The following is an 11,324-nucleotide window of genomic DNA, read 5'->3' as shown; positions in this document are numbered from 1 at the left end:
GGTGATTTCCCGGGGAGGAAGCCAGGCTGAGTAACACAACAGGAATTTGTTAACAGTCCCCTTCCCCCCACTACACCCCAGAAAAACAACCAGGCTCCAGATGCTGATAAGAATTCTTTTTATGTTATTCGAATAAAAAATACATTCATACAGAAATATAACAATCTCGCAAAAAACAATTTCAAATAAAATCTTGTAAAACAAAATTTTACAAAAATCTTACAAAGATTTTTTTTAGATAACAGGGTGCTTCAAAAAAAAAGAAATAAAGAAATTTCACTAATAGAAATTTTTTTTTAATTTCAAGCAAAGTTCTGCTTGATTGAGGCTCAGTTATCACCTGAACAGAATGTACTTGCTTATTATGAAAATTACAGGCATTGACACATACGGCACCCAGCCCCACCCAGTCAAACAACATCCATGTTTCATAAGTGAGACGAGCCAGCACAAGTTTTCCTTCTCTTCTGTTTACCTTCTTACTTAATGGAATTGTTATGGATAAGCACACAGCAGGGCCAAAAGAGGAGTTTTCCAAAACCCAGCATTTCAAGTGCTTGGATTTTGAATTGCCAAACAAAAGTGCATTTCCCCTAAAGCAAAACGAAGTCAGTTCTGTAGAGAAATGTATTCATCAGGCCAGATACAAAAACCAAGAAACAGTTCACGTGAGCTTTAATCATTGCTCATTTCCAGGAAGATCAAACAAAATACCAGCCCAGTCAGACTCATTCTCATTCATATATATATATATATATATATATATATATATATATATATAAAGATCCACACCCAAAAAGCCAGCAGCTGGATGAAATATCAGAAATATCAGCTGTCTACGCTGCAATACGCCAATTCCAGGAAAGTACTCCTTGAAAAAGCTGGGAGAATCTACATGCTGGAAAAAATAGTTTCATCTGCATAAAAAGTATTCTAAAAAACAATCCCTGTGATCAGCTTGCTCTTAGGTGAGATCTTCTAGTAAGGCTGAAAGTAAAATCCAAACCTTTGTGTGTCTGAGTCCAGCTGGCTGGCCAGCACTTTGTTTCTGTCCCTTCCGAATGGCCAAAGGTACCCTATTCTAGGCTTGCCAATAATGACTAGCAAAATCAACAGGGTGGAATAGACTCAACGCCGAAAATGTCTTCAGCAAATCATTAAATTAAAGATAAAGCCTCTATAAAAGTTAGGTTATAGTTTTCAATTTTTTTTTAACCTCCTTTATGGCCATTTTGAAATACTTCTTCACAGGCTGTAGAATTTTCTAGCTAAACATTCTAGTTTCTTCTTAAAAAAATATTTATATATTATCTATATATAATATATATATACACACATACATACATACACATACTGTACACACAAATATACATACACAAGAAATTTCATCCACTTTTTTTTCAAAAAAAGAAAAAAAGCAGTATACTTTCAGTATTACCAACAGATAGCTAGACAGGTACTCAAAACTTGTGCCTTTTGAGCAAAATATTGACATTTTTTATACTTCTGTATCTTTAATATGTGTGAAAATGTTACATAATAAATACAGCCGGTGTGTGTGATCTGTACAATTGTGCAAGGTCTCTAAAAGAGTCTCATGGTAGCAGAATTAGTTTTCAATTATCACGTCTATTTTTTTTCCCGTGTTAACACTGACAGTCAAGTTGTTGGAAAGGAACACATGTTGACATGTCAAAGGAGTTTTCACCTATTTGTCATTGTGGGGGATCTTAAAGAGGTGGTTTTTTTGTTGCTGTTTTTCGTTTTGTTTTGTTTTTTTTTTTCTGTTTTCCATATTATACGTTGATACAGTACAATGCCAGGTGAAAAAAGAGCCTTAATTAAGCATGCATCACCCATTCCCCTGTATTTGACCCCACAGAAGGGCCAGTTGCATAAGGCACCATTATGAAGGTCAACAGTGCATTAACAGCTAGAAAACCAGAATTAGTCCTCAAGGCATAAATAAGAGAGACATAGCTGCATGAGAAAAACGGTTTCTAAGCTTAGTGGTTGATCCACCCGACTGAGAAAAAAAGTGTACGTTCTCAGCCTAATGTGACATTAGACCAGCAATTTCCAGGCCCAAGCATTTAGACATTTGACACATGTCCAATTTCTTCAAAGGGCACCTTAAGATTCTCCAAAAAGGAAATTCAAACTGAGTCACTGAAAATACGACCCTACACTGCGCAATACCAGGTTGTACAGGGAGTGTTACAAAACAGAAGGATGGGGGGGGGGTCGTGTCTTGCCAGGCCTAAATGGCTTAAGGAATCATTATTTTTAAACAAACTCAATCTGATAGCTGCTTATTAGTTGGAATCAAGATTGGAGACCCAATTGAAACATGGAAACGTATATAGCTTCCCCAGACCATGCACGACTTTTTTGTATTTTAAGGGGAAATGACCACTGTTATTTGTAAATACAGCTTATACAATGGGTTACAAATGAGCTCTGTGTAGCCAGTAAAACAAGCTACTTGACACACTGCACATTCCAGAGCTGCACCAGACACCAGAAGGCCCTTTCACACAGGAAAGGGCAAAGGTGCTACCCTTGCCCTTCACACTCACCACTATGGGGTCCTGAGTTCCCACTCCCACCCTCCAAGTTTGTCCTTTTTTTTTTTTTAAAAAACTTTTTAATTTTTTTTATTTTTGTTTGTTTTTATTTATTTTTTTTAAGGTGCAGACACCCTTCAGGAAATGATTGGTGGTAAACTCATTCCTTGGTATACTCCTCACACACAAAACATTCAAACTGCTTTTTTTCTGTCTCTTGCAGTTATTTGCTACCACAAGGGGGGAAAAAAAAGTCTGCCTCACCATACAGTCAGTAATAGATCCTCAACATACAGTCATCCCATCCATTAACATTCTCAGTGCGCATGCTCACGGCAGAAGGCTCGGGAGCCTCTCAGAAGGTTAGGAACCAGTGGCGAGGCGAGTCCAGGGTCACCCAAACACCATGCACCGTGCGTGGGTGCTATGCCGCTTCTGACACGACTTTTGTAGCCCTCAAAAGACCTTCCAAAGAGAGGCCCCTGGAGGTAACTGGGCAGGAAGCAAAATGGCATGCTTTGGCTGGAACAGGCATCCCTCCTTCCATGGCCGCCTCTCAGCCTGGAAGCCTCTTTTAGCCTACAGGATTCATCCTCCGCTCCCTCAGAGGTGCCTCTTCATGTGCAGGGCCAGGTGGTCAGACCTGGAGAAACACCTGCAAGAGCAAATCAGAAACGAAGAAGACATTAGGTTTGGCCTCCTGGATTGTGTGAGCGACCAAATGCCACACTTCCCTGAGCAACTCCTCTGAGTCCTTGCCAATACTTTTAGACACGGGGAACCCCAAGGGAGATGAATACAAATTCAAGAGGTCATCGAGAAACAGCTAGAAGTCCCGGAAGTCCCATGGCAGAGTCTAAACTGAAGTTATCTCTCAGCTTTTGAATTTGAAAACGGTTGGCGCCCATTTTGAAAAACCTTCCCCTAGAGCTAGACTTTTTTTTTTTTCTTTTAGAAACCTGGCACACTGCTTCCCAAGAGACACAGTCAATGTGTCAGAGATATTTTGAAAAAGCCCCAGACTTAAAAACAAAGGCCAACAAATAACAAGAAACTGTAGGCCTTCTTTCCAACCTCTACGCCACACGCCTACTCTGACCCGGTTGTTTCCCATGATCCCACACGTTTTCTCCAGGAAGTCCTCACTGGCATACCTGTCACAGTGAGAGCATTTAAAAGGCTTGGCACCGGTATGCTTCCGGAAGTGTCTGGTTAATTCATCACTTCTTGCAAAACGCCACTCACAACCTTCCCATGAGCATCTGTAAGGCTTTTCTCCTGGGAAGAGAGCACATGACAAGGGCATCGTGATTTCACTGACTTGATGCGGGCCAGGAGAAGACGCAACAATATAGACCATGGGATGGATCCCTGTAGCCTAAAGACCTTGCCATGTGCTTTAACACAAGGTTAGCACCTTTGGCAAGTTAAAGGTCACAAGCATAGGTTCCTTCCTAACCTATCTTGAAGCTTCCTTCACTCAGGTTATTGTTCCAGGGAATCCAGGTTTGAAAAAGTCATGCTACCAAAGTCAAAGCTAACTCACAACAATGACAATTACTCAGACTGCTGACATATTTGCAGGGTGAGGTGTCAGTCCACAGGACCCACAGCCTTGCTGAGGGTTGAGATTTATTGCTTTCTCCATGGAGACATCCCCCACCCCAGTACTTTCTGGCTCCTTACTCATTCCCCTGTGGAATGCTGGGACCTTCGACATTTCTGCAAAACTGAAATCACGAGTTTCTGAGAAACCTCCTTCGGAGACTTTCAGATCAGTTTCTAAATGGCAATCAAACAACCAAACTGACATCACTCCCTAGCTAAATTCTAAGCATGAATTGAATAAATGTTACCTATGAGTAAAAAAAAAAAAATATTGCTAAAGTCAACCTGAGTCAAAACCTGTCTTTTTTTTTTTTTTTTTTTTTTTTTTTGCGAACACTCATGTCCTCTCAGAGCCTGGGCCTTTTTTAGGGCCCTGACTTCATCTCTCCAGAATTTGACTACCATCTCCATACTACGGTAAGAATTCACAATGCAGAGCGTTCCTCTATCCTTCCCCTCTCTCATTTATATCCTGTATATCATTTATATCCTGGTAGTTTCAAATAAACAGAACTTCCATTTAAGTGGAGGTATTAGTTAAGAAAGTCCTTGTTTAAAGTGACTATGGGACAGAACACTGACAACAAACGTCCACTGGCCAAGACTACTGCTTGCAACTCAGGCCTTACAATACCAGTGTCAACACTAGCAATCTCTCTGCTGCCCCAGGACCCCCTGTCCTGACCCTGGACTTACATGACAAAGAATGAGGAGCAACCCAACATAGCACGATGCATGTACAATGGGGAAATGAGCACCAAGTGGGTGAAGGTTTGGGTGGCGATGGAGAATGTGATCTGGCCTCTTGTTTAATCTGAAAGCATGAACCATTCATCTGATTCAAATGTCCAGTCTCTTAATTTCTACTCTGAACTCCAGAAAGACCCAATTCCTTGGTGACAGAAATTTAGGAAGTGAGGATTTCCTTCTTTGTGACCACATCCCGAGGAGCCCTGGCTCCCTCCCAGGGCTGGTAGAATTCACTGGCGCCCACCAGCGGCTGACCTCCCAGGCCCCATGAGGGGACTAACCTGTGTGAGTGCGCTGATGTGCTTTCAAGTGGGAGCTTTTAGTGTAAACTTTCCTGCAGCCGTTAAAGTGGCATCGATGTACCCTCCTCCTGCCATCAGGGGAGGCGTCGCCACTACCCTTGTCACCAGACTTCCCTGAAGTCCCACTGCGAACCTTCCCTGGTGAGGGTAGGTCTCCTGGTCCACAGCCCCATAGTTGAGAAGATTCCCTGTTCACTTCTGGAGAAGAAGGAGGTGTGGAAATGACGGAGGAGCTCAGGTTTCCTGAACTGACTAAGACTTCACCGATGGGATCAGAGGTAAATTTGGTCGTGGGTGAAAGTTCCTCAGAACTGTCTGAAGACTCGCTGCTGACGTCAGAGTTCAGGCTGTTGGTCTCTAAGTTATAATTAAAGCTGGGGCTGATCAGAGAGTCTTCTGGGGGACTGGAAGAAATCTTCAGTTCTGAGTCCTCCTTCTTCTCCCGAGCTAGAATGATTTTGGTCCACAGATCTTCCTGGCTGTCAAATTTTATCTCAGAGGCTGACACATAGCAGGGCTCACTCTGAAGATAGCGTTCCAACTCCAGGCAGGTCTGTGCAAAACGAACCACAAAAAGACACGTGATTGTTACGACTACTGAAAGTGGAACTGAAAGCACATAGAATAAAAAAGAAAACATGCAACAAAGGACAGATAAATTATTTTTGTGCCATGTACTATGGGTCACAATGTCTTCTGTAATGGGGATCTATTTCCTCATGAACGCTAGAGGAAAGCTGCTTCTAGGAATACGAAGGAAAGGCAGAGTAAAACCTCTCTTGGTTTCTTCAGTGTTGGACCAATGGCCACAAGGAGTGATGATGATCACTAGGCCTGTTTGGTTGTTATAGTTACAAGTGTTGACATTTCTAATGAGGATCCTGGTAAACCACACAAAGAAACTCAGCCTTACACACATCACACCCCCTCCCACCAACCTAACAGGTTTAACCAGACCGGCTGACATTCTCTAGAACGAGGAGCATCAATGAGAGCCCCAGCCATCCACAAGTATTCAGACAACAGGGCAGAGAGATCGCACAGCACACACCGTGGTCTGAAGACCTTCTTGGGGACACAGATGACAATATAGAGCTGGCTGTAGTCAGAGAGCAGACAGCAGATACCTGTCTGTATTCAGGGACATCAATAGATTTGAAGAGAAACCTCCCATTTCCTGTGTAGCTAAGACCTAGGATATTGATATGTATGTATACACACACACACACACACACACACACATACACATTTATATTTTTTTAATGTTATTTCCCTAGTACAGTGCTTTGGATACAACCAAACTTCAATGATTTCTTCACAGTGGTCAGAGGGAACAAGAAACCTCAACAACACAAGTGGAGGAATTCTTCCAGAATGGCCATCTGCTATTGTAGAGGATGGAAAGGGGAAATTACTCCCTGGCCCTTCTGGGAGTCCCACAATGAACAAGGACTTTATCTCCTGGCCAAGAGTACAACAGTATGAGTCATCACTCCTCTTTCTTTCACGCAATGCCAAAGGAGACTTCCTTTTGAAATTCTGACCAGCTGCCAAATAAGGACCCGGCTCAAATATACATGCAGTGTGCCATGGACAGGGTGCCCCTTCCCCAGCCCCGCAACCAACCTTTCAAGGAGCTACACAACTGCAGAGATCAGCATCCCCTCTCCCCACCATTTCAAACTTTCTAGCCACTGGAAAAGAAAAATGGTAGGAAACATTTTAGGATTAAATTATGTCGGTCCTGATTTTTCACTAGGTTTGCCTGCATGCCCATATAAGGTTGTCTGTGCCACTGACTAGTCCATTCTACAGATAGAAATTTCGACATCGAACTGCAACAAATTGTTATGAGGGTACAGACCATCTTGAGCACAGGCTACCAGCAAAAGGGCTAATGCTTACTTAACAATGTGCCTTCTATCACAGTATACACATATCCTAATCCCTCGTGTAGACGCTTCACGCAGCAAGCAGGAGCAGCCAAGGAAGGGGGGGGGGAGTGCTGGTTTTCTCTTTCCCCCAAAAACTAGATGTCTGTTACAGTGTATACAGTATTCTGAATTGAGGCGGCGATACATATTATTGATGTTCCCAAAGAAAAGGCGAGCACATTTATGAAGATCTTGTTAAACTTTAATCAACGGGCTAATTTAAAATCTCCATTATGCTGATGAGCAGTGGGGACCTGATCGCAGCTCTCTGGGAGTTTAAAAGGCTCTGAAGGGGACCAGGAGCCAAGTCTGGCTGGTTGCCCAAATCCCTAAAGGAAACTACTAAGATCAATTTCAATCACGTCCCAGGGAGCAGCTTCTTTGAGGAGGAAAAATGGGGAGGGGGAAAGGAAGGCAGGAGAGGATTGTGAACAATTAAGCCGGCACGAAGAGGTTTCAGCCAACACTTCGCTTTTTCGTGCGTTTTAAAGCCCAGGAGGTTGTGAAAACCACAGAATATATTTCATCTGCTAATTCACTTGAAGAAAAAAAAAAAAAAAAAAAAAAGCCAGTAGAGAAGGGTAGAGAGACTCACCGAACCATCGTTTTAAAGACAATGGTAAAAGTGTTCGAGAGTCTCGCCACTGAGGGAATTCTAAGACTTAGAATGGGGGGTGGGGGAGAGACGTTCCTTATATTTCCGTTGCCCCAAATTCTAGTTCCATTAAAATGCCGGAAATCGAGATTTTTTTTCTTCCCCAAAGTAAGACCCGAAGCAACTAGGAATGGACTCATTGTCATATGACAAGTCACTTGTGCGCAAACAGCTCCCCCCCCCACACACACACCCGCCGCGCAGTCAACAAGAAAAGCAGGTAAGAAAAACAAGGCAGACATTGCCGAATGCTAAGAAATTATCCAGAAGGAAAAGAAACTGAAAATGGCCTTGAGTTAAAAAAATTTTTTTTTAAAAAAAAGAGCTGCTGCTGCTGTGTTCCGCAGGCAAAATATTAGATAAAAAAAAAAAAAACCTGGATGTTCAAACATCAAAACAAAAACAAAATTCTTAAATCAAATCTTTTGGCAGTAAAGGCAAGCTCGTTCACATGACAAAGTCCAGCTGTGGAGTTTGGAGCTGGTACAAGCCCCAAACTTGTGCCAGCGGCTCCGGTTTGGATCGGGCAGAGGAATTTGGGGTTCCCTCCCCTCAGGTAGATGCTTCTCGGAAGCTTGGAATTAGCAAAAAAGAAAATAAAAATAAATAAATAAATAAAACCGTTCCGGGAACAAGAGCTCGCCTCCACACAAATGACAACTCTAGTCCTCGCTGCCGAAGGCTCGCTTTAGAGTGCCTTCATCATTCCAGGCAGCAGAAGGGCATCTTAAGATCATTATTTTATTTTTTAATTAGGCAAACGCTAATCATCATTAAAAAGATGATTCCAAGCACACACCATCTTGCCTGCGCCTCCGCGAGACTCCCTCCTCGGCGCACCGGGCACGTGAAAAAAAAAATCCGTATTTACCTGTTGCCAATATTCCTCCAGGGACGGCAGAGCCGAGAAGTAGCCCGTTTCGTGCACAATCTGTAGTTCCTGGAAGATGCTACACATTGGGAGCACATCCATGTCGGGTTGGAAAAGACAGTCCCCGCTGTCGGGAAAACAGGGAGGAGAGCGATCAGGAGTCGGAGCAGAAACTGTCCCCGGGAGCGCAGGTGAAAGTTTCATGCAAACTGGATGGCGCTGCAATCGGACGCCGGGTCCGGACCCTCCCGCAGCCCGCAGCGCGCCGAGCCCACGCAATATTTGCAAACAGCGGACTGACTGCAAGCGTAACCCCTGCAAAACTTCCCTATTCAAAGCTCCGCTGCCAGCCTCCCCCCTCCTCCCCCGCTTGGCTCCCCCCACTCCTCCTCCCCCCACGTGACCAGCTTGGAGCTCCGCCCCCAGTGATACCCAATCCGGCAGCGCCTGTCCCGGGGGCTGCGCGACGATGATGTCAGCTCGTACCAATCGCCGGTGCGGACACAGAGCGGCCCCGCCTGGCGTGACCGAGCCTCTCCATTACGGATCTCTCTATTGGTGCAATTCGAACTCGGCCTGCGCTGATTGGAAAGACATCTCGCAAGCTATTTTTAGCAGGGTATATATGGCGAGGGCTACGGCGCACCGAAGGAGTCGGTGCTGGGAGGTGTACGGCCGAACGCCGCAAATCTGTGGCCGGAGCTAGGGAAACCTAGCCGGGGCAATCCAGCACCTGTCCCCGCCGCCCGGCCGCCCGGTTCCACCTTCTGTTCCCATCACCCGGACCGGGACCCAGCCAAACAAGGAAGCAGATATCCACCCGGTCCCCTCCTTCCACTTTTCTCGGTCCCTTGTTCTCTTGTACCCGTGTCCCCGGATCCTTCCCTGAGCCTCCATTCTCCTTGGTCCCCTGATTTCTCTCTTTGTCCCGAATCCTCTCCATACTCAGAGATGCTGAGGTGACCCGGAGTGGGCTCAAACAGGCCCGCGGATCACTGTGTAGCGAAGGTCCCAACCGCAGTGGCACTTGGTGCCCTAGAGTCACTGTATGTTACTTTCTGTCCGAATCCCTGAGACGGAGGATGAAGGGAGCCTGAGACCCACACGTTCTCCAAAACACACCCACTTCCTACTCTGGTAGAGGGGGAAACGCCGGAGCATGCTGAAATTGCCCTACCTGACCCGTGGGTTAGATACACTCGGATTCTCTGGAATGAATTTTACCTATTGGAAGTTGCGAGCTTTGCTCTTAGCATCCAAACAACCCGGTAGTGTTTTAGCAAGCTCACATAAATGATCTGGCACCACCCCAAGGTGGAGAGCTGGGCATCTCCAGCTTAAAAATGCCCTTTTGCTTGACACACAACTCTCATTCTAAGATGCAGATTCTACTGCTAATGGGGTAGAAATCTGTTTATCTTGTAGAAGGCAGTCTCCAAGATGCCTCACCACGGTTAACAGACTTTCCCGCGGATGTGTAAACAATTTAAATTAGGCTGAAGCTGACATTAATTTTTTTCAAATAAATTGTCTCCTAAAGCACACCATGATGTTCACTTAAAAAAAAAAATTGAAGACTGAGCAACTAAAATTTTTGAGTAAAAAACTAATTATGACAACTTCAAAAGTAATATTTAATGAATAATATCCTTTTAAACGTTGTAAAATAATTTTAGAAGATTTTTTTTACATTTTCATATTTAATTCTAGAAGTCTAGAACAGATGCTTGTAAGGGGCTTAGATGGCTATACTTACTAATGCTAAATTAGGAAAAGTCATCTTTTCCAAAAAATGCCTATTGTATGAAAAACATGAAGGTGACCATTGACCTTCATTCCTCCCGTTTACCCTAGTGACAGAGAAGCAAGCCTCTGTGTTATGTGCCTATATTTTGTTTCCAGGAAGGGAATGGAAATGCCTTTAGGACACATGTGCATAGGTTGAACTAACTTCCCAGCAAAGTCCTTATACGGGGCTAGAGCTTTATACTTAGCAGCAAGCTTGTGCCTTAGGAATTATCAAAGGAAGCAAGAATCAGATCAAATCTATGAATGAAAGCCAACGTGACAGTACACATGGTGAAGGATTAGGGGAAAGTACCAGACACTGACAAAGTGAAGGCCTCAATAAAGCCTGGAGGAGACTGTAATTCCTTAGGGGTGTCCTAATGAAGATACTGAAACTTCCCTTGTTGGGTAGAGAATTAGTCATCATTTTAACACATTCCCTTACATTCCTATAGAATGTAAAAAAATTCTCCCTGTCTCTTACAAGCACTACCAGTTAAATAGAATATTTGCCTAGTTTATTTTTACAAGAGTGAATTTAATTGGACATAATAGAGATACAATCAAAACTGTGACTTTCAGAAACATTAATTAGTGTAAAAGTAGAGTGCATTCATAGACTGAATTCCAAGCAGAGTAAACTCTGTGACTTCCTGCTTCTCCCGAGAGGCATGCAGCACATATCATTCCCATCCTGTGCCGGGCCAGACACACGTACGTTTACAAAACAGGCAAAAGTCCATATCATAGTTGGGGTAAGGGGCAGGGCTCCAAAGATGTTTTGAATGAAAGGCATTTGCACTCCTGAGCATTTATTGATGGGAAAAATCGTCTCGGCTTTGTATGTAA

At 43.9% G+C, this 11,324-nt stretch overlaps 1 protein-coding gene across 1 annotated transcript; it reads right to left on the bottom strand.

The window, feature by feature from the left end:
- Positions 1-1,711: 1,711 nt before the first annotated feature.
- Klf6 (Kruppel like factor 6) lies at positions 1,712-9,023 on the bottom strand. Its single transcript, XM_038335167.1, has 4 exons — positions 8,688-9,023; positions 5,207-5,780; positions 3,722-3,845; positions 1,712-3,222 (listed from the first exon to the last, which is right to left on the bottom strand). Exons 1-4 carry the CDS (start codon positions 8,889-8,891, stop codon positions 3,171-3,173), a joined length of 954 nt encoding a protein of 317 aa, XP_038191095.1. The 5' UTR covers positions 8,892-9,023; the 3' UTR covers positions 1,712-3,170.
- Positions 9,024-11,324: the final 2,301 nt, after the last annotated feature.

This window comes from Arvicola amphibius, chromosome 6 (assembly GCF_903992535.2).
Source record: "Arvicola amphibius chromosome 6, mArvAmp1.2, whole genome shotgun sequence".
Classification (NCBI taxonomy): Eukaryota; Metazoa; Chordata; class Mammalia; order Rodentia; family Cricetidae; genus Arvicola; species Arvicola amphibius.
Note: the sequence above shows the minus strand (reverse complement) of the source record. Positions and strands in the feature narration are given on the sequence as shown.